General features: G+C 42.8%; 1 protein-coding gene across 1 annotated transcript in view; it reads left to right on the plus strand.

Moving 5' to 3' along the window:
- The window catches only part of LOC105487115 (pappalysin 1), a 250,659-nt gene that overhangs the window by 145,413 nt on the left and 82,025 nt on the right, over nt 1-23,221 (plus strand). The window contains exon 10 of the mRNA XM_071078810.1: nt 3,964-4,157. Coding sequence (XP_070934911.1) covers nt 3,964-4,157 — 194 coding nt within the window. The remainder of the gene's footprint in view (nt 1-3,963; nt 4,158-23,221) is intronic.

Consider the following 23,221-nt stretch of genomic DNA (forward strand, 5'->3'; position numbering starts at 1 on the left):
GTATATGTGTATAAAAGTGTGTGCATGTGCACATGCATGTGTATGTCTGTGTATAATTTTCATAGTACCCCTCACAATGAAATGTACTGTATTATTATCAATGCCACCTAGCTACTACATGGAAGTTATTTGACCTTGGTATTGACTTCAGACTCTTTTCACTACAACCTGCTTAGTAACAAGCAGAAAGTATTTAAGGAGCACCAAGTAAATTGATGTAATGAAAACAAGACCAGTTTGTTTTAATGTTTTGTTGTTGCTGTCTTTGTTTTTTCTGGCTGCACATTTGTATTCCATTCCTCACTCTGTTCTCTTCTGTGCTTGGGGCAAAGGGAGTAGAGAGGGAGAGAGAATTCCTCAGACACAGGCTGGCAGATGTAGCTGAAGGGCCCCCGGGACACTAGTAGCAACAGAAACTGAATAGCTGTGTCCAAGGATGTTATTTTAAAAAGGGACTCACAATAGCTTTGTCAGCAGAATCTTGGAAAGAAACTGCACCTTCTCTCTTTCTTTCTCTCTCTCCCTTGTTTTCTTTTTAACTCCATCTTTGTTTTCTGTCTTTTAACTCTTCCTCTACCTCTCCATATATAATCTGTCTACTTATCGACCCGCCTACATACCTGTTTACCTACCTATGTCTGTTTCTACCTTTCCTCCATCCTCAGGTTCTGCTGACCTAGCAGACAAATTTATTGTGGTCTTAAACATAATCAGGAAGAAATTAGCCTTTAGAAGAACTAAAATCTAACCCCAATTTCTGTCATTCTGAGAGGTTTTTTGCTAAGGAAATTAAGTCATTTTAGAGACTAGATCTTACCCTTATAGAGAATATGATCTAACCCTGTTTTTATTTATATTGGAGGAAAAGATAGTGATACCAAGAGTTAGGCACCCCTATGATCTTATTTCCAAGAGGCTGTTTTCGTCATTCTGTAGCTATGGCATGTAGGGGGAGGATTTCTCTGCTAGGTATAAAAAGGCCAGTCTTCTACTTCTTGCTCTGCTACCACCTGTCTCTGTGACCTGGAAGCAGATGCCTTCCTCCTCGAGCTCACAGTTTTCCATTAGATAAAATGGATGAAGGGGCCAGCATTGTACCCACAGTCATCTGAAATCACTGCAACAATGCTGGGTAAACATCATTACCTCCATTTTTTTTCAGATGATGAAAATGAAGTTCAGAGAGGTTAGGTTATTTTATTTATGTCATCTTTGTAGTGCTTATAGGAAGCAGAATTCAGATTTGTACCTACTTCTGCCTGATGTGAAAACCCTTGCTCTTTTCAGTTCTCTGTATTGAGTTTCTGAAGAGTGTACTCTGGATTTATGGCTGGTCACTCTTGGATTGGGCCTAGGTTATATGGTATGTAGAGAGGCCACATTCACAAGAGGTTGGAGCTACTGAGAAGTGCTGAGCCTATATTCTTTCTAGGGTTGAACTGCCATGAATGCTACTGGTCACTTATAACTAATTGATTTATTCTGTTTCTTTTACTCGTTCTTTCTTTCTTTTTCTTTTTTATTTTTTGTTTGTTTGTTTGAGACAGGGTCTTTCTCTGTCACCCAGGCTGGAGTGCAGTGGTGTGATCACTGTTCACTGCTGCCCTGATCTACTGGGCTCAATAAATCCTCTCACCTCAGCCTCCTGAGTAGTTGAAACTACAGGTGTGCACCACTGTGCCCAGCTAACTTTTGTATGTTTTGGAGAGACAGGGTATCATCATGTTGCTCAGGTTCATCAGATTGTTCAAGCAATCTACCTGTCTTGGCTCTCCCCAAAATGCTGGGATTACAGGCATGAGCCACTGTGCCCGGCCCTATTTGGGCTCCTTTGATAGTATTTCACTAGGTAAACTGTCACCAGAAATAAACAAGGGATTTTGCAGCTTGGAAGAAGTTCAGCATTCTGCTGCCCCTGAATCCAATGACTTCTTTTCAGATACTCAAGGTCATAGAAATCTGTCTTGTTTCTCCTTGGTGGGGGCTCTTTCTAGCTAGGGGAAAGTTGCTTGAAAGTGTTTCAAGTGAGCACTGATTTCACAAGCTGATTTAATTCCTCCATTAGAAGAAAATCGACCCCTTAAAAGAAGAGTATTTTTTTTCTCTCTCTCAGTGATTATTGTAGGATGTACAAAGCACATTTATGTTCATTTCCTATTAGAGTTCTATGGTTATCCTGAGAGATTATCCTGGTTGGGACTATAATTTCTACATTATAGATTGGGGACAGGGGGCAGAGGCCAAGAAGTAAGTGAAGCCAGTTGTGCAAAGTTACACAGCTAATATAAGGGACAGAAACCAAACCCTGGTGTTTGGCCCTAAATTCAGTGCCCTCTCCAGAGCTCCACTCTATTATTTTGTGGAAGAATGTTCTAAATCAAGCAGAAGCCTTAGGGTGACCATATATCCTGATTTGTCTGAGAGATTCAGATTTTCCCAGGATGTGTTCCTTTTGTTTGGACATAATTTTTAATAGCACCACTATCATTTTCAAAGTGCTCTAGTTTGGACGATAAATTATATAGTAACCCTAAGACACTGGCTAGCAACTATATTTCAAGTAGCTCAGAATCTTTCAGAAGTCCTGCAACATGTAGACTTAATAGCAGCACAGTGTGATAAGTGTTAAGATAGAAATCTTTATAAAATAGGCACCCACACAGGAGGTGGTATTTAGCTTTGCCTAGAAAAGTTGGGAAAATAGCACAGAAGAGCTGGTGCTAGAATTAGTAAAAAGGTGGACAAGGTGATCTCTTTTGGATGGCCACATTGAGGTTTTTCCTTGTATTGTTCTGTGTTGAAATATCAAGAAACATGCATAGGTCATACCTACTTAGAAGGCATCCTACTGCTCGCTTTGTGCTTCTGTTATCCTTGTCCTTGCAGCTAAGTGAGAATCATTGCAACCGGCTACAGCTTTAAATCATTCCAAACAGAAGCCCTTGCTGTGGTTTAGATGACATGGGAGCTTGAGAATTCACTTGGTCTTTAACTGAAACTCCTAGGGTATCTGACCAGCCCTTGGAAGCCTATAGCATTAGACAGGAAGGGTTCTTGGCATCTCAATAGTGTAACCTCTTTCTCTGCTCTGATGGTTGAGCCCAGTGAGGCAAGGAGACTTGTTCAAATTAACAGAGCAATTTGGTTTCAGATCTGGAATTGAAGCAAGTGTCCCTTGTAAATCAGTTCATGTTTTAATGCAAAACTGAAATCCTCTTTGGAGTTAAATAACCCCCAGTTTGCATCTGTGAAATTCTGTTGTGTCAACTGCACTCAGAACTTGGAAAGTGAATGCCTGAGTTGGAGACCCAGATCAGGCATTAACATACTGTGTGATATTGGGCAAGTTATTAAAGATGTATGGAATCTCAGTTTCCTCATCTGAAAGAATGATATCTTCCTCACAAAGTTTTTATGAGGAATATTTGGAGTAATGAAAGTGAAAGTGTTTGTGAACTTTTTATTACAGTGTAGACACACAACACGAGGTCTACCTTCTTTACATATTTTAAATGTACAGTCCAATATCGTTAACTATAAGCACACTATTTTACAGCAGATTCCTATAACTTTTTCATGTTGTGCAATTGAAACCATATACTCACTGAAAAGCAACTCTCCATTTCCTCCCCCTCCAAGACCCTGGAAACCACCATTTTACTTTCTACTTCTATGAGCTTCCCTACTTTAGATGCCACTTATACGTGGAATCATGCAGTATTTGTCCTTCTGCGACTGGATTATTTCCGTTAGCATGGTGACCTCAAGCTTCATCCATGTTGTTGCAGATGACAGATTTTCCCTCTTTTTTTAAAGACTGACTAATAGTCCATCGTGACTAATGATGATGGGCTTGACAGTGCCAATGGTTTTGGTGGTCTGATTCTACAGCTGCTGATGATAGCTGAGGCCAACGAACAAATATTTATTTATTCTCTCCCTTTCTATGTCAATCTTCTGCAGATGAACCCAGCCGGTGCTATTTCCATGATGGTGATGGGGTATGTGAGGAGTTTGAACAAAAAACCAGCATTAAGGACTGTGGTGTCTACACGCCCCAGGGATTCCTGGATCAATGGGCATCCAATGCTTCAGTATCTCATCAAGACCAGCAGTGCCCAGGCTGGGTCATCATCGGACAGCCAGCAGCATCCCAGGTAAGATCCTAACCATGTGTGACATTTCCTGCAGACATTCAAAATCTCCGCTATGCCCCACAAGGCTACTCACCTCTAAGGCAGTGTCATTGGATGTGGCCACTGGAGCATATCTTTATTAAATGTACTGTTAGGGCTTCATGAATACCATTTGTAAAGGATTTGATCTGGAATTGTTAGGGCAGGGAACATTGTATGATGGGGTAATGACTTTCCTCCTATTTCCTTGCCTGTGATAACTAATATTTGGAGAAAGAACTCCATTTTGCATATACCATGTGTTTCAATGAGGTAAGAATGAATTTATATTAGAAGTCCCACTTTTTAGGGGGTGCCAACTGTGTACTCCCTGATTTAACAGTAATTCTACAGTAATTTGCTATGTGGCCTTAGACTAGTTCCCCCACCTCTCTGGGCCCTATTTTTCTCCATCATCCTTAAAATACAGAGTAGTTGAGCTTGTTGATCTCCAAGGGCCTTCCCAATTCTAAGAAGCTGTGACTCATGCCTCAGTCCCCTAATGCACTATTTATGTGCCACAGTTCTTCTCCCGGGGACTGACAGCTTAGTCCAGGGAGTGAGAGTTTTGGGGCCACCAGTGCTTATATGATTCTAGAGATGGCCATGCTGTCCCGAGGGCCCCCTTTCCAATTATCCTGCCAAGGAAGCACCTGCCTTCCCCAAGACTCACATTTCTCAGGGGCATGACTCAGCGCTTCTGGTTGCCTGGCCTAGTGGCCTTTCAGAGACCAGCCTGCCTCCTGGCCTTGCAGATGAGCTGCTACTCCCAGACATTCCTTTCTAATACTGCTTTCTTGATTTAGGTTCAGTGGGGTAGGCCTGGCTTCTAGATGAAAGAAAGATATGACCTTCCTCTGGGGTCCAGTGAAGAATCACTGGGTGAGGTACAGAGTAGGACTACCTCATTTTTAGTTGTTGCATGTATTTGATTATTTCTTCATTCATTTTTTGTTTATGTTTACATTACTAAAGCCTTTATTCATTTGCATTTATTTTTGAATGCCCTCAGGAGAGTGGAAACAAATGGTAACATGGCATTTCCTGATGCTTAATATGTATAGTGCCAGCCTGCTGAATGAATGAATCAGTGCATGGATAGATGAATGGCTAGGGTTCATCCTCCCAGTGTGCCACCTCTGTGCTTGGTGGAATCATCTGTGTGGTTGCATTTATCATACTGAACTCTGAGGTATCTGTTTGTCTGTCTGGCTCCCCCATTAGGCTGCTGGTTCTTTGAGAACAAGTTTCAGTTTATTCATCTTTGTCCCCTCATCTTCAGGCACAGGCTAGATAGGCGCCCAGCAAATGTGTGTTTAATTGACTGTAGATACACACACATACACACACATACATCCCGTTGCCACATGCAAATGAACGACACTGACAGAAAACACTCAAACATTGCCTCTCTATCACATAGAATGTCCTGCTTCAGAAACAACAGGGCTGGGGCCAGCAAAAGAAACAGGAATTCCAAATTCAACACTAGCATCCAGTTCTTAGAAATGTTTTAAAAACAACCTTCAACCAAGAGAATTATTAACACACTCAGAACCTCCCATGAGCAAGAGTTGAGGTAGCAGCTGTGCTTAAAAATCACCCAAAGGTTATTGCGACTAATGTGAGAAAAGGAGAGAAAAAATTTTCCAGTCTTAGCATTTGAAAAGAAGCTTCATGGGGCAATTATTCCAATCTTGTAAGGAGGGGCTGTCAGGAATTACTGGTGATTATCTCTTCCTAAACAAAAATCCAATTTAAAAAATCATTATAAATACTAGCTCTTCGATCTACAAAGAGGAGATGAGGAAACAAAATCATCCTATTGAATTATTCATTGTAACCAATTTTATTTTAATGAAATCGACTAGGTTCCATTACTCTGGGCTTGGACATAATCTTTGTTACAAGGAGATTTCAGCTGTAACTAAATTTGCCATAATGAGATCAGCTCACTGGAGAATACAGGGTCAGGGGAGGGAATATGTGTGCAGGCTGGGTGCAGGGCCAGGCTGAGGGCAGCGGAACAAAAGTCTTCTGAATTCCTCATCTGAAAGCAAGTACCTAGAAGTCATTCGCACACACACACACCCTAACACCACCACACACAGGGGCACAGGCACACGCATACACATGTACATGGGCACACAGTCACACACACACAGACACACACACACACACACAGAGCCTGCATAATTAGAGGTAAGGGCTATTCCTGAAGTGCAAACGTACCTTCCTTCCAACAACAGAGAATGAGGAGGAAATATAATTGTGCCCTTCATTACCTTGTACAGTGATTAGAAGAGATTGGTGGTTAATTTTCACCCTGTCAGGGCTTCCAGTGAAGATGTTGATAGCTTGAGAGGAGGAGCTGGGAGGCTCTTAGAAGTCGGGCTTAGGAAAAAGATGGGAATTGTATCATGTGCTTCTCACTTCCCCCCAGATGCTCATACTCTCCCTCTTCTCTCTCCCTCTCTGTCTCTCTCACACACACACACAGACACACACACACAAACATACATACACAAATTTACACACAAAAAGGCCCTGTAGGAGCATGGGAATACCAAAGCAGATAGAAGAGAATAGCAGGAAGGAAATAGTAGTTATCAAGGTCCACCAGGCACTGGACACATGTATGCACATTACAGCCAATCTCCTTGTCATTCTTCGAGGTAGGAATTGTCTACCTTGGAGAAACTGAGGAACACAGCGGCTTCACTATAAGTTACATAATCCATAAGGGAAGAATCTAGGATTAGAAGAATCTCATGGAAGATGAATGACAGTGGGCCCTTGGGAACATGAGGTCACATTCAAAAGTTGGAAGTGGCTGGATTCCTGGAAAACTTCACTGCAAAACAAGCAGAAAGACTCCTAGATGGACAGATCTCAGCGTTGAGTGTCACTCTGCAGACCTCATGAGGTACTTCAGTTCTCCTTGAGCAAACTTATAGTCACTGCCTCTACCTTCAAACTCAGGTTGTTCCCATTCCCTGACGAGGTGGCCGTGTTCCATGATGCCCTGGAGTTCCTTAGGACACTCCATTAACTTAGGGAATGATGAAATAACCTAGTCGTTCCCATTTCCTCTTTACAATTCAGTTTGGTCCCACTTTCTATTTTTCCCTGATGCAATAAAAATGATAAACGCAGATGTTTATTGGAGTTATGTGCCTAGTTCTGTGCTAGAGCCTGTTGAAGATACCAAAGAACTGAAATACCCAGCCTCTGACCTAGTCACTGTACAAGAGTTAGGAGTGAGAATTCTATCAAAGGCACATTCTTATCACAATAAGTCTGCAGGATCTCTATGACTACTACAAAGAAACAGCATGCATTGTACTATATGGCTTGAGAATATTGAATAAAACTTCAGTTTTGATGTTGTAAAAGTCTGCCATATCTAATGGTTTCCAGTGTTTCTCGTTCATTCTTTTCAAACAAGATTCCCAAATTTGGTTAAGGCAAAGCTCACCCTCAACATTGAGTCTCATATCCAAACCTTATCAGAAGTATCAAAACTTCCTGGTTGTGCAAATTGGGTTGAATATCCTATAATAAGAGACATTCTTTGGATATTTTGGCCATGCACCTTCTTGGCCCAGCTGGAATTAAGAAGTTCCTGAGACAGAAAAAAAATGGAAATTAACCGAAAAAATCAAGTTATCTCTCTTCTGGGAACCTTAGAACCTGGTTTGGTTTAAGTGCTTGCAAAGATCTCTTATTGTTCTTATTTTGTCTCCATGTTTCACATTTCTCTAATGCTTTACACAAAAGGCTGCCAAAATGAGATGTTGATATTCCTTCCTTTTACCCCTACCCCCAGCATTTCTACCAAAGTCTGTTTCCTCCTATCCAAACATTTCCTCCTTTGCAGCGGCCTGAGTAGGAAATGGAAATATTAAGACTATCTGGAATTTACAGTGCTCTCTTAAGGGATTACAGACCTTCAGTCAACCAACCAATTTATTTGGTTAATCCTTTGAGGGTAAAACTTAGACTAAGCATTTCGAGGGCAGTAGTTTGAGGGCCAAAGTAAAGAAAACTTTTCAAAGAATGAGAACTATCCACAGTGGGATGGAGTGCCTTGTGATATAAGAAGTTCCCCATTATAAGACATTCAGTCTGGGCAGCTGACTGAACAGAAGATTCCTGCACTAGAAGGCAGGTGAGACCTAGGTATGCCTCTTTTCTTTGTAATTTATTCTCTGACTTTATGTCCCATTAACCCACAATTGGGTATATTAGTCCTTGACCACTTCATTTTGAGTTGCTATTATTATTCCTTGGCCCATTCATAATACTTCATGCCTCTACTAGAATACAAACCAGGCTGGGCGCAGTGGCTCACGCCTGTAATCCCAGTGCTTTGGGAGGCTGAGGCTGGCAGATCACCCGAGGTCAGGAGTTCGAGGCCAGCCAACACGGTGAGACCCCATCTCTACTAAAAACACAAAATTTAGTCGGTTGTGGTGGCAGGCACCTGTAATCCCAGCTGCTTGGGAAGCTGAGGCAGGAGAATTGCTTGAACCTGGGAGGTGGAGATTGCAGTGAGCTGAGACAGTGCCATTGCATTCCAGCCTAGGTGACAAGAGGGAAATTCCATCTCAAAATCAATCAATCAATCAATAAAATGCAAACCATACTACGCCTTGCGAGATAACAATTTATGTATTAATTTATTTATTCACTTGATTGAACAGAAATATGTTTGAGTCCTGCACTAATGAATGTGAGAGAGAGCACGTCCGTTAATGAGGTGAAGTAGAAATCATGCAGATCTGGCTCTGCTCTCTTAAATTCCGTTCTGACATGGAAACCTTGAGTAAGTTACTCTTCTGGGAATCTTAGTGTCCTATAGAAAATGAGAATGATAACATCTACCTGGTAGAAATTAAGATGAATGATATCTACCTGGTAGAAATGAAGGATGCAGAGAAAACACTCTGGGCTCGGTTTGTTCACTTGATGGGAAGTACAAATGTTAATTCCCTGTCTTATTCGTGTCAGGTTTCCTTCTTTGCACTCCCCCCAAAGCTGGCTGTAGGGACCCACACAGAACAGAAGCTCAGTCAAGATTTTGTTGAATTAAACATTGTTGCATCAGCAAATGTTTGCTACATACTCAGAACTGCAGCAGGCACTTTGAGAAGGTTCAAAGAAGTACTGGTTCTTTTTCTGCCTTCATAAAGCTTACCATGTCTTCAGAAGGGTGTTTTCAACTAGAAATAGTAGCCAAAGACCCAAGAGTGTAAGATTTAGAGGGAGTTTCCCCGAGGAAGAAACCACACTGCTATCAGCTTACTCAGCCAGTAGGGATTAGAGCCAGTGTGTAAGACAGAAAAGTCCTTTGCCCACTTTCAGAAGATCCTAAACAAATTATAAAAATAGCATTTGTCAACTTCTTCCAGGCTTTCCACCAAATTTCATGAATCCTACTAAAGCTACTACAGAAGTAGGAATCACTGTTCTCACTTTACAGATTAGGACACAAAGCCTCAGAGAGCAGAGTAACTTGCTTCAGGGCTCAACTCTGTAAGGGGCAGGACCAAGATGCAGGCCACTGTGTTCATAATACAGCTACAGGACCAGACAGCTCAAGCCTGCTCCAATGACTGACACATGAGAATAAGCTAGAAGAGCTAGTGTCTTTTGCATCTTTTAATATGTGGTATGCATTAAGACCTACCGGGAAAGTGGGCATTCCCTCTCTCCAGTGCCCAAAATACTGCCCTATAATTTTTGCCTACTGCTTAGATCTCCAGGTTTTGGCACCCATTCTTTCACCCATTGCCCTTTCCAGAGAGTTTTCTAAAATGTGTGTATGGAAATAAGAGAGACACATAAGTGTTTTAAGTTGCCAACCCTTGCATGTAAAAATGATTTCTTAAATTTTGGAATGTCTGCCTAATTATAGCAGGAATATGGGGAGAAAAAAATAATAAATGCACAAATAGGAAGAAGAAACACAAAGAGGAAGAAGAAATTTCGTTCAATTTACAAGCTATGTGCTATACATAGGAAACCTTAAAATGTCAGTGAAAGAAAAGTGTAAAATGTGCATATTTTCTTTCTTTTTTTCTTTCTCTTTCTTCTTTCTTTCTTTCTTTCTTTCTTTTTTTTTTTTTTTTTTTTTTTTTTTGGCAAAGTCTCACTCTATCCTCCAGGACAGATGGTGTAGTCTCAGCTCACTCCAGCCTCCACCTCCCAGGTTCAAGTGATCCTCCTGCCTCAGCCTCCCAAGTAGCTGGGATTACAAGCCTATGCTGCTATGCCCAGCTAATTTTTGTATTTTTAGTAGAGATGGGGTTTCACCATGTTGGTCAGGCTGGTCTCAAACTTCTAACCTCAAATGATCCGTCTTCCTCAGCCTCCTAATATGCTGGGATTACAGGTGTGGCCACTGCGCCCAGCCAGATGTGCATATTTTTTGATGGCTGCCAAGTCTGAGGCAGGAGTGGAGAAACCATTCATCTGTGTCTTCCTCATCCTTGTCTCCAGAGCAAGGGACTAGATACCCACTAGGGTATTGTATGGATACAAGGATAAGAAATCTTTCCACATATACTTACGATGCAGTGTACAAAGTGCTCAGAGAGACGGACCCACAGGAGGACAGGGAGAAGTGATTTTTGAGTTTCAACTAAAAGGATAAGCTGGAGGACAGGAGAGGGAGGAAAGAATCGCATGATGGGGGCTGCGAGGGGCATATCCAAAAGAAGGTAAATAATAAATGAAGGGGAAGTCAAGAGAGATGAGCTAGGAAATATGGTTAGGAAAATCCTGCCAATGCTTGGAACTTGACATTATCCTGAGGGCAGTGGGGAGTTTTTCTGAGTTTTTCAGCAGGAGACTAACATGGTTGGTCCATTGAAAGAAGAACATTGACAACTGTTGAACACTTCTTACATGCCAGGCCCTGTATTATTTTGCATAGATTTCAGAACAACCCTGCTGAGAATTCTTAATATTCCTCTCTCAAAATGAAGAAACTGAGTCTCAGGGAGATGAATCACCCCACCCATGGCACTCTTTCTTCTATTTTCTTTTGTTATACCAGGATACTGGTATTGCATTAAAACAGCCTCACTTGGAAATTCTGCATTGATAAGCAATTCCGCAATGCTATTTAGAGTGTGCTATTTGCAAAGGGCAGGAAGAAATCCTGTACTCTATATACCCAGTGCTGAAGTCACTTCTAAGGGGCTCTCTGTCCCTTCCTTGCCTGCCCTGCCTGCTATGGCCTTCACCAAAGCACTCATCTCCTCTCATTAGTGAAATGAGAGAACCTTTGCCAATGGTGGTGGAAGGAGGAAAGGCGAAGGGAACATGCTGAAATTTCAGAGACAATTCCAAGCAGTTTTCCCAAATACCCAAGGGATCTGCTTTCTCCTGGTGGTTTCTGAATAATTTTTCAAGAGCACGTGTGCAAGTCATCTAAGGAGACAGAACAGAAAGTACCATGGTCTAGTTCAGCCTGTCCCATGGTGTGGGGCACCCAAAAATCCCTCCAGGAAAGTAAAAATCAGAGCCTGCCTCAGAAGGGAGCCCACTAAGTTGGTCACTATAACCACCCCCAAAACTTGTCATGAAAACCTTGGGCTGTGGGAGACTTTAAATCTACTGAATCTTATGGGGCCTCAGCAAAGAGATCTACTAGATTCTGCTCCTGGCTGTCTCTTCTATTCATCCTTTGGTCATTTACCCTTTCAATATCTGTTGAAATCTACAAAAATCTAGACACTCTGATTGGCCCTAGGATTTGGACTGAAAAACTCTGAGTGACTGGAGCTTTATAAAAAATGAGATCTGGGGATCAGATCTGGGGATCAGATCAACCTGATTTTCACTTACTAGCTGTGAGACTGTCAGCAAGTCAGATCTCTTTGCCCCCAACCCAGTTTTTTTATCTGTAAAATAGGATTAGTAACATCTCCATGGCAGTTGCTTGTCAAGGATGAAACAGAAATGCAGTTTTCCTTCTGGTAGCAACCAGCAAAGTTTTAAAGAAACATTTCTGTCTGCCTGTGAAGTTTTGGCAACTGAGGAACAAATCCAATTAGGGACAACATGTGGACTTTTTTTCTAACAGAATAGTATTTGGGGCATAGAAATTTAAGCAGAGAGAGACTTTGAGAGTCTCTTGGTCTTACTTCACTTAATAAAGACTTGATTTTGATTAAACAAATTCCCTGAACCTCTCAATCCCATCTGTTACAAAATGATTCTGGTATTTGGATTCAAAATCAACAGAATCTTGTGAATCTTCTGTGTCCAAAGCATCATTTTCAACATGAGGTTGAACAAAGCAACCACTGGTGTCAAGCAGTAAGTTATGTGCCATGGAGGAAGGAAGACACCAAAATAGCTTCTTTCGATAAGAAAAGACAAAGCTTGCAAAGTGCTGTGATATGTGGACAAATGGAGTTAACCTTAGAGGTTAACCTTTGAGGAGGAAGGGCGAACCTGAATAAAGCGACAGGCTATCCAGAAAGTAATTTTTCTTTCCACTTGGGGATTTGGGGGAAACTTTAAAAAACATTGTAGTGTAGCCATATTGTTTCACAGAAGAAGCATAAGCTTTGAAGCCAGAAAGACCTAACTTGAGTACTGTTTCTTACCAACTGTCTGATGCCTGGAAAATGACTTCAGTATTCTGAACCCCAGTTGTTCTCATCTTCACATGGTCCTGCTGTCATTCTGTGAGATGGTATGAGGATCCAATGAGCTAACATATATAAAGTGTCCAGTACATGGCTACGTCTTGCAAGACATCCAATTCGTGTCAGTTCACATCCCTACTAAACCATGTTATCCCTGAGCAAATTGAATCTGGAGAAGGAACAAAAATGTGTAAGAGAGGAAAACAATAAAGGGATGAGCCTGGCATTTGTAGGCATACAACAAACACGTATTGATTGATTGGGGAAGGTGCGACGTGGAACGGTGAGATCCTGGTTTGAATAGCGAGTCTTCATTTTTCAACTGAAACTTCTTGACTTGAAGCCCAAGAATAAGCAAGGCTTTGTGGTTTGGGGCTGCTTCCACTGGTTCTGCGTGTAGACTAGACACATCCCTGCCAACCCCTTCCATGACCCATCTAGGAAGATTCCTTGGCCTCTCTCTTCCTTTTTCTTCCAAACCTGGCCTACTCCTATCTCATCGCCTTCATTCTCCACATCCTCTTCCTCAGTCTTAGCTTCAGGACCAGAAACCTTTATTTTATCCCTGTCATTTGTTCTGGCTCCCTTAAAACCCTTCTCCATTCTTGTCTTTAATGTTCTTCTCTTTCTTTCTTTCTTTCTTTCTTTCCTTTTTTATTTATTTATTTTTTGTTATTGTTTTGTTTTAAGTGGGGTCACTAGCATTCAGCCAGCATGGCCTTTGCTGTGTAATTTAGTTTCATGTTCTGTACCCAAGAAACATGTAAAAAATGTAAACAGCATTCACTCTCCTGGGCTGTAATGCTCTTAGGAAGCAATAGCCAGTTGAGCTTGCTGAGCCTGCTGCTTTGGTGGTATTGAATTTTGTCCCTAAAACCACATACTCATTTCTCTAAGTCTGAAAGTAAACTTTCTCAAGCCAGACCCAAAGGATGGGGTTTCGAAGGGAGTTAGAGTTTGGCTGTATGCAAGATTTTGTTTTTATTTGTGTGTGTGTTCATTTGTTTTTGTTTGTCTTTCAAGCCCCCTCCTCCCTACTTTCTGTTCCTCCCCACTCTCTATTCCTCCCCATCCTTACTTTGATAAATTAGCCTGGGTATGTTACCTGTAGAATGAGACCAGAAAGGGCCTTCTGCCTCCTCTTAAGAAACTCCAACCATGATTTTCTTAAATCCTGGGTAATTCTTCAGCCAGATCCAAGCACCAGGGTATCCTGGGTACATTTGTACATGTTTGTTTTCCAGAGAGAAATGGGCCCAGTGAGGCCCATGAGAGATGTCCCTGCCGAGAGGTTCCCTGTGCCAGGACAGTCCAAGAAAGTTTTCCCTAGGGCTCCTGCCCACCCCAGAATCCTTTTCCAAACATGACTCATATGTGCAGCTGGTGGAAGGGGACACTTCCGTGATGTCTGCATTTCTCCCCTTCCTGGAAGAGAGACCCCTGGGGAAGTCACAGGTTTGGGAGAGATCTGGTCTACTGTCAAGGTACTGCTTTCAGAGATGCAGATGCCACCTGGGTAATGCCCATGTCTGCAGTGCAACTGACTGGTGGCAAGGGCTCCAGGAAGAGAGTATCAATTTAATGCAATGGGAAGGAGGAGATAAACTGACATGCACCATGGAGCTACGGTCAGGAGTTTATGTTTCAGAGACAGCAAAATTGTATCAGTGTTCACAGACCAGGCTCCAGACTATCTGTCCAATAGAACCTTCCATGATGATGAAAATGTTCTACATATGAATGTCCTGTTCAGTAGCCTCTAGCTGCCTATGATATTGAGCCCTAGGAATGGGGTTTATGAAACTGAGGAACTGATTAATTGGTTTAATTTTAATTCATTCAATTTAAATAGCATATTATGTGGGTATTGGGCTCCCCTACTAGACAGAGCAGGTCTAGAGTACATCACATGCCAGGGCTGCTACTTGCATTGAGATCTCGAGCAAATTAATTGGCCTCTCTGTGCCTTAGTCCTCTCATCTGTAAAATTAAATAATTAAGGGGAGATGGTGAGAATTCCATGGGATAGCACACTTAAAGCACTTAGGACAGTGCTTGGAATAGGGTAAGTACTACCTAAATTCATTCAGTTCTGTCATTGTATCACATCTTTTTTTTTTTTTTGAGATGGAGTCTCACTCTGTCGCCAGGCTGGAGTATAGTGGTGTGATCTTGGCTCAATGCAACCTCCACCTCCCAGGTTTTTCAAGCGTCCTGCCTCAGCCTCCTAAGTAGTTGGGACCACAGGCATGGACCACCACATCCAACTAATATTTGTATTTTTAGTAGAGACAGGGTTTCACCATGTTGGCCAGGATGGTCTTGATCTCCTGATTCCATGATCCACCCGCCTCGGCCGCCCAAAGTGCTGGGATTACAGGTGTGAGCCACCACACCCGGCCTTTCCAAAGATTTTTAAATGACCTTTCTTTTTCCCAGAGTGAGATATGACATACTAAATTTTTGTAATTCAATGTTTTAAATTTTTTAAGTCTGCATAAATTCTCACTGGAGGACTTTTGCTTTTGGAGTATATTCTCCATAATTCACAAGAAATATTGGTCTCAGTGATTTCTCACCTGTGAAGATTTCTATTTTGTTCCCCATGGCTTATAAACTCCAAACGTCTTGGCAGACAAGGCCACGCACAATCTCTACCTTTGCTTTACAGCCCACTGCCTAAGAGGCACATTCCAGGCAGTATGGGCCAACTTGCAATTTCCAGATATGTCTTGGGGTTTCCTTTTCTCCTGCCTGGAAACACCATCATTTGCTCCTCTACCTTTTTAGGGCTTAACTATCCTATAGCATTTAGCTCAAGTGGCTCCTCTTGCATATCCCTCCCCTGACAACCTCAGCCCATGAGCAGCCTCCCTCTTCTATGTACAGAATACTTCTGGAATTATCAGACAGGCTTGAGCACAAGCTGACTTTCAGTGTGCATTGCTTGTGTCCACAGCTTTTCATACCAAATGACTGGTGAGCAGCTAAGGATTTGGCCCTCATCTTACGCTTTTAAGTATTTCCCATGCCGAGCACAGGGCCTGCTGTGTGGACAACACTTAGAAAATGGACTCATTAAATGATGTTGTTGGGAACAATATCTGCTGGGTGTTACCTCCTTTATAATTGGAATACATTTATAAATCAGTGTCTACAGTGATTCCCTTATGTTTCCAGGTTACAGCCTCCTATTAATATCATAGGTGATCAAAGCAGGCAGGGCCTTCTGAACTCTCCTGGTTCATCCCTTCACATTACAAAGAAGATAAGTGCTGCTGTGTGAATTCGGGGAGGAAGAGGACCTGAAAAACCCATCCTGAACCCAGACCTCAAGTTCTTTCTGCTACTCTGTGCCTCCGTAATCCATCATCACCCCCGGAATGTTCACTGCACAATGAGAAGGGTTTTTTGGTAACTGTTTTTGTATGCTTACTACTGTGTGTTCCAGCATCAAGAACAGGGCCTGGCATATAGAGTTTCATGATAAATACTGAGAAATAATTTTTTTTTGGTCTGCTAACAGCTTTGGGCAAAAAGTAGGAAACAGCTTCTGAAGGCTGAGTCCCAGGAAGGAAGCTCTACCCTTTGCCTCTTGTTATTGCAGGAAAGATTGGGGTCTAAGTGATTTTCCTGTGATTGGCTTCCTACAGAGATGGATGGAAACCTAATGGTCTTCCTTTCTGACTCAAGAATGTGGTTCACCTTCAGAGAGATCTCCCAACACAAGGCCCAGCACAGAAGGGTGTGAAGGAGTAAGAGGAAGAAAGAAGGGAGGAAGAAGAGGTGGAGGTAAAAGGAAAGAAGGAATATAGAATTAAGAGACAGAGGAAAAGGAAGGACTACACAATAACAACAAATACCAGTAATAACCATAATATAAGAGTAATTACAGAAATTGATAATGATGAGTAGAATAATCGGAATGACTTGGCTATCAGGGTGATTACATTAGGTAGGGAACTCGACACTGTTTTTTAATACATTTAAACCTGTCAACCACCCTATGAGGTAACTACTGTAATTTTCACTGATTTACAGAGGCGTAAATCAAGACTTACAAAGGTTAGGTCACTTACCCAAGTTCTACAGGTAGCCCAGTGGTAGAACGGGGAAGTCTAGAATTTGAACCCAGAACCATGTCCCTCTATAGCCAGAAAGAAAGAAGCAGCAAGTTATAAAGGAGGAAAATGTCAATTTTGTACTTTAGTGAGTAGGGTGTATCTAAATATTTGCATGTGCAAGAGCTCTTTGAATCCTCACAACCCTACAACATAGGTACCATCATTTCATTCTGCAGTGGAAGATATTAAACTTTATGAAGGGTTCAAGGCCATGTTGTCAGTGAATGGCAGAAGCTGAAATTCCAACTCACATTCCTTTGATTTAAAATGCATGTGGCTTCTGGTCCTCAGTGAAAGATTCAGGCAAGTGGCAGGTGCAGGGGTTGTTGAGAAGTTCACATTGTGGATCCCGGATTCCCAGGCACTGCATCTCAGAACAGCTGCTTCAACACCCTGTTTTTGTGCAGATGTCTGTTGTCCTGGCCAAGGCTGCCACTAGGGGAAAGCATCACTCTGGAAGGTCCTTGTTCCTCAGAGAACTCTGCTGATAGAATGGTGGACACATAAGTCAATAGTGTCCATTGCACCTGTGGTGGACAAAGCTCCCCGGTTTGTACATCACAGTCACTGTTTCTACCTCTGAAACGTGGAAGGGCAGGCCAGGGAGAAATGCCACTTTTGTCTTTAAAAATGGGAGTTCTTGTTTGAATTGGAAGGTCTGCAGGACACTGTTAAAAACATAAGTGACTACTGTCCGCCTGTCCCTCACATACATCACTGCATTGCATCCTTTGGAGACTCTTCCTAGGAAAAAATCAAGCTCGAGGCAACCTAGACAAGAGTACTGCCTCCTCTTCAAAAGCAAAAAGAAGAGAGTGAATCATGCAGCAATTCCCAGCCCTTACTCATTTAGGCTATAAGAGGGGATGGGAGGACCCTGAGGTCTGCAGTGAGAAGCAGGAGCCAGAGACAATGCACTCTGCATGATCGTCTTGGCATCTAGTGAGGTTCCCTGCAGGTAATGTGACTTGTACTTCATTTTCAACACAATCTGGAACACACAGCTCTTAATTTGGAAAGCTGAATAACAGGAGAAAGGGGGAAGAGGGGAGGAAACAAAAACAACAACCTGGAAACTTCTAGTTTTATGAACTTGAGAAAGTCTTGTTCTTTCAAGACAGATGTTTTTAAGTAAAAAATCACTCCTCTGACCTTTCTTGAATAGGCCAGTGTGGTCAAAACTGCCATTAACCACTGTTCAACTATTTGTAACCAAGGGTTTCGGTGACCAGGCACCAAACTTGGATGTGGTCATCACTTTTCTGATTAACCCATGAATGCCCAGGGGCTTTGATTTAAAATCAGAGGACGAGGAGAGGTGTAGAAGCTTCCTAAGACAGTCCCCTTTAGTCTTAGTAGCTCTGAGCTGAGTGATGGAGATTTCCATGTTTTAGTGCTTTACTCCAGGGTTGGCTGTGTGTCTGAATTTCACTCTAGAGCCAGCAGTGAAAGCATTTGGATTAAAGCTAAGTAGATGTGTGTTTTTTATCTTCAGTGTCTAAATCTCAGTCAGTTTCAGGTTTGGGGCTATAGAGCAGAAGGCATTACCCAGCCCTGTTCTAGGATTATGGTGTTTTTGTATTCTGGTCCAGAACTTGGAAGTGTTTCAGTGCTCAACATACTGCTCTAGAACTGACAATGCCTCTGGGCTCTGAAATAAAATTCATGATTTTTCAGGATTCTTATCTGGAGCTGGAAATGCCTTGGAATTTTCTACTGCTGGCAGTAGCTCTGTGCTCCTGTCTAGAGTCAAGTGTTTATCCTGACTGAAGTTAACGGTGCTCTCTTGATCTGATCCAGAGTCTACACTGGTTTTATATTCTGATCTAGAATTTGTAACATTTCATTAATTTCTTTCAGAACAAATGCAAAAATAAAGTTTAAACTACAGAAAGTTAGCAATGTATTTTTTAAAATAACATGCTCAGAACTGTGTTCACAGCAATATTCAGCATCTCAAACTTATCCTTCACGCCTCTGCTGTTGACATCATTTGGAAAACTGGGTTTGTTATGGCTTAGCTGTGGCCGAGTTTTTCTCCTTCACTGGCCTTTTTTTTTTTCTTTTTTTCTCCAGTTCCTGCTCTCTAGAGCCCATTTGATATTGATATTAAGACCTGGCCTTCAGACATAGATTGCCTCAGCAACTCCCTTCTCCAAGCCCCTCCCTCAGCCTTCACAGCACTTGAACGCAGAACCTACCACATTTCTCTATGAGTGTTTGCTTGCTTCATTCTTCATCTCCTACCCCCATGGGTTTGGGAGCTTTTAGGAGAAGGAATTTTTATCTTTATTGCTTTCGTTCCTTTGGGGTCCATTTTCTTCATGCGGACCATGGGAATGAAGAACCTAACACATCAATAAGTGCTAAATAATGTTTGTTGAATGAGTGAATGACTGAATGAGAGAGACGTAGAAACATTTGAGCCTAGTCTGGACAAGAAAAAAAAAATGGTTCTTTCAAAAGAAAACAGATCCCTGGGAGCACCCAAACCACTGCCTCTCACCCTGTAAGAATATAAGGAAGGTTTTGCATCCCACTCTTTTAACCCCGTCAGCATCTAACTCTTGGAGGTAGCACATGTGCTGTGAAGTCACCCACGGACCATCTGGCTGGGGATCCCGTGTTCCTCCTCTGCTGCAAGAGATTACGTAAACTGGACGGCAGCCTCCAGATGTTAGCAGTTTCTGCTCATTTTTTTCCTCCCTTTTCAACAACAATAATAATAATTAAAACAAACACAGGCCTCATCCCCCACCCGCACCCCTGAAATTACAAACAGGTGGGCCCAGATGTCCTCCCCTTTCTGTCCAAGGGACTCCTAGTCTCAAGACCCCGTCGCCGGCCCTCAGCAGGGCCTGCCCTGGGCTGAGCCGGACAGTCATGCCAGCTGCCCTGTGGCTCAGGCCACAGTCTCCCGAAAGGGGAAATAGCCGTGTCATGAGAAGTCTCTGTGCCAGACTTTCCCTCTCCCCACCTCCCACCCCAAAGCCTTGGCCTCCAACTTAAATGGATGTATTTTGGAGGACTAGGTGGCTTAAGAGATTAGTAATGAGATCCCAAGTCTTTCAGTGCTGGGTCAGGAGTTCATAGGCGGGCCTGGGCGACTAGTGAATGGCATAATTAGGGAGACAGGGAGCAGGCCTGCGGAGGGCCCGTGTGAAATGAGCACGGCCAGGCCTTTAATGGCAGCAGTTGTCAGCAGCACAAAAGGCGACCGCCACATCCGACACTAATCACTCTCCCTTGTTAGAGGATTTACTAGCTGGAGGAGCTCGAGCCCCCTGCCCATCTCCTCCTCAAAACGGGCATCCAGGAAGAGACTCGGCCCGATGCCTGGCTGTACTGTCTGCAGAACGGAGAGCTGATGCCAACCCCACGGGGTAGAGGTGTGAGAACTAACATTTCATGCAATATAAATGAGTGACTAGTGTCATTATTTTAATCAGTACTTCCACTGCTATTGTGAATTTTCTTTCTCCATTTGAAAAAAGGGGGTGGGGTGGGCGATGCATCGCCCCGTCACAATGACACCATAAGGATGGTGTCCACGGAGGTGAAAGCATTTGGATATTTATCATCCTCACCGTTATTGTCACCATTCTCATTAAGATCAGCGTGTACACTGTGTGGGTTTCTGTTTTCTCATCTGTAGAATGGACTGGGAATAGGAGATAGACTTGAAGTAACACAGACTTCAACATCCACTCCTGACAGGTGTGGCCTTGGTGCCTTATTTATTACCTCTGAGCCCAGGCTGTTTATCTATAGGACAAACAAGGAGGAGGATAGTAACACTGGCTTCCCGGGAATGTGGGGATTCTATGTTTGGAACATAGGTGCTGGACAGTAAATGATGGCAAAGAAAACATGTTAGCTTTACCACTTTCATGAATGCTGTCTTAGGCCTCTAACATAAGCTTTTCCCTTAGAAGAAGGTTGAGACATCTATCTGCTGTCCCCCAGAAATCCTGAACCTGTGTGTATGAAATTGAGCAATTTAATGAGTAGTCTCTAAGAATCGATTCTATGATTCCGAACCATATCAGTTCTAAGAAACTTAGTTTCCCTACCTGTAAAAATGTTAGTATGCTGTAGGGCAATGATGCCTTATATGATTTCTATATTCCCTTTCCATTGAAAGCCTGGCTTTTCCTCCATGATCATTTGGCCTGGCCAGGGGTTTGCACCCTAAATCCCAGGATTTCAGACTTGTGGGGAGGTGCCGGCCTGAAGGGTATAAGACCCCTACGGAGTGTGAAATGCCTAATGTGTTAGGGACAGATCCCTGGAGCAACGAGGTGCTAATCAGCCCAGAGCTGAGCCCAAGGCTGGAGGGCATCCAATGCCAAGTTATCTTATCAGAAAGTGTCTCCTGGGTGGAGGCCCTGAGATCTGCTGCTATTTCTAGAACTCTGGGAGGGAAGAAGAAGCCATCTCTCTGTTTCACACTCTGGCCCTGCACACAGGAAATTCTTCTTTCCTTGATTGTCTGTCTATGCCAAATAATAAATCCTCATATTGAAAGAAAGGCAAACCACCCCTCCCTTTCCCCTCTATCTCTTTAAGGCAGGCATCAAAGGGGAAAGCTGCTCTGGAGGCCTGGGGAAAGTGATAATTGTTTCTAATGGTTGGTAAAAGAAAGCCTGGCTCCCCCCTCTCTTTTTGCTGCCATTGCTATTAAGTGTGTAAAAAGGAGGTGTATGTGTGTGTGTGTGTGTGCCTGTGTGTTGTGTTGTGTATCTGTTAACCCTTGGTTTCCCTTAAAGTTTTCTGTGTTCAGTGGGTCAGTTTGGAATTAGAGGCATAAGAGGGAAGCAGGGACAGGAGTAGGAATGAAGAGAAGATCCCAGGTAGGAGAGGTCTATAGTGCTCTGCAGGTAGTGGGAGAGGCCCTGAACCTGAAGCTGGAAGATTTGAATTGTGTTTATTCATTATATGCATTAACTGAGATGAGACATGTAAAGCGTTATTGTTGTTATACATTCTTTTATTCAACGAATATTTGCTTAGTATCTAAGCTGGACCTTCCTCTACTCTTAATACTGAAGATAGAAAAGGTAAAAGCTCATTCTTCTTGAACTTGACCAAGTTCAAGAATTGCAAATAGGGTTCATCTTCTAGGCCAGTTCTGAGCAATTGACAATGACTCCCCATGGTGTTTTGTTGAGATGGATTTAGAGGCCTACCTTCAGGGATGCACTATTTAATTAATGGTGCCTGTCCTGTGCAATGGATGAGAGAATGATAGCACTGATGTCACATGGGAATGAGTCCTGGTTCTCCTGGTCCCTTTCCAGCACTACATGGTTATTATTATCTCTAAACATTGGTCTAGGCCCTATAGACTTGGATTTCTAGATCTAATGCATCAACAGTGAACTGCCTATAAAGCCTTGAAAAACCCATATTAGTTTAACATAGGGGACATTCAGTGAGCCCTGCCCAGTAACCTGCATTAAACACTGATGAAAAGGAAAGAGAAATCAGGCATAGGCACTGTCTTTGAAGCTCATATGTGGAGATTCAGATGGACATACAAGGAACCACAATGCAAGTGTATTACACCAAGGGTGTGGACCAAGAGTTATTGGGAGGTCAAGCCATGGAGTAAGTACAGAACAGACTTTGAGTCAGATGAGCATGAGTTTGACTACTAAGTCTTGACAAGCTAATAAATGCCTACCCAAATCTCAACTGGGGATAAAGATGCTTATTTCACAAGATTATTAGGAGGGTAAAATGAGATAATACACAGGCAGCACCCATTTTGGGCAGACCATCTTTAAGAGCTGGTGCCGGCCAGGCGTGGTGGCTCACGCCTGTAATCCCAGCACTTTGGGAGGCTGAGGCGGGTTGAATACCTGAGGTCTGGCCAACAGGGTAAAAACCCCATCTTTACTAAAAATACAAAAAGTAGCTGAGTATGGTGGCAGGAACCTGTAATCCCAGCTACTTGGGGGACCAAGGCAGGAGAATCGCTTAAACCTGGGAGGCGGAGGTTGCAGTGAGCTGAGATCATGCCATTGCATTCCAGCCTGGGGGACAAGAGGAAGACTTCGTCTCAAAAAAAAATAATAAATAAAATAAAATAAAAAGAGCTGGTGCCCTCTCCCACTCTCCCAGGAGAACACTGAGGAGGGGGAACACCATCTGATAAAAAGAGCAAAGCCTAGTTTATGGAGGAGGTTTTATTTCACCTGGGCCATTCTGTGTCCAGGTTCCCTGAGGCCCTTTACAGCTGTAGTCTTACAGG

Source organism: Macaca nemestrina, chromosome 14 (assembly GCF_043159975.1).
Source record: "Macaca nemestrina isolate mMacNem1 chromosome 14, mMacNem.hap1, whole genome shotgun sequence".
Taxonomy (NCBI): Eukaryota; Metazoa; Chordata; class Mammalia; order Primates; family Cercopithecidae; genus Macaca; species Macaca nemestrina.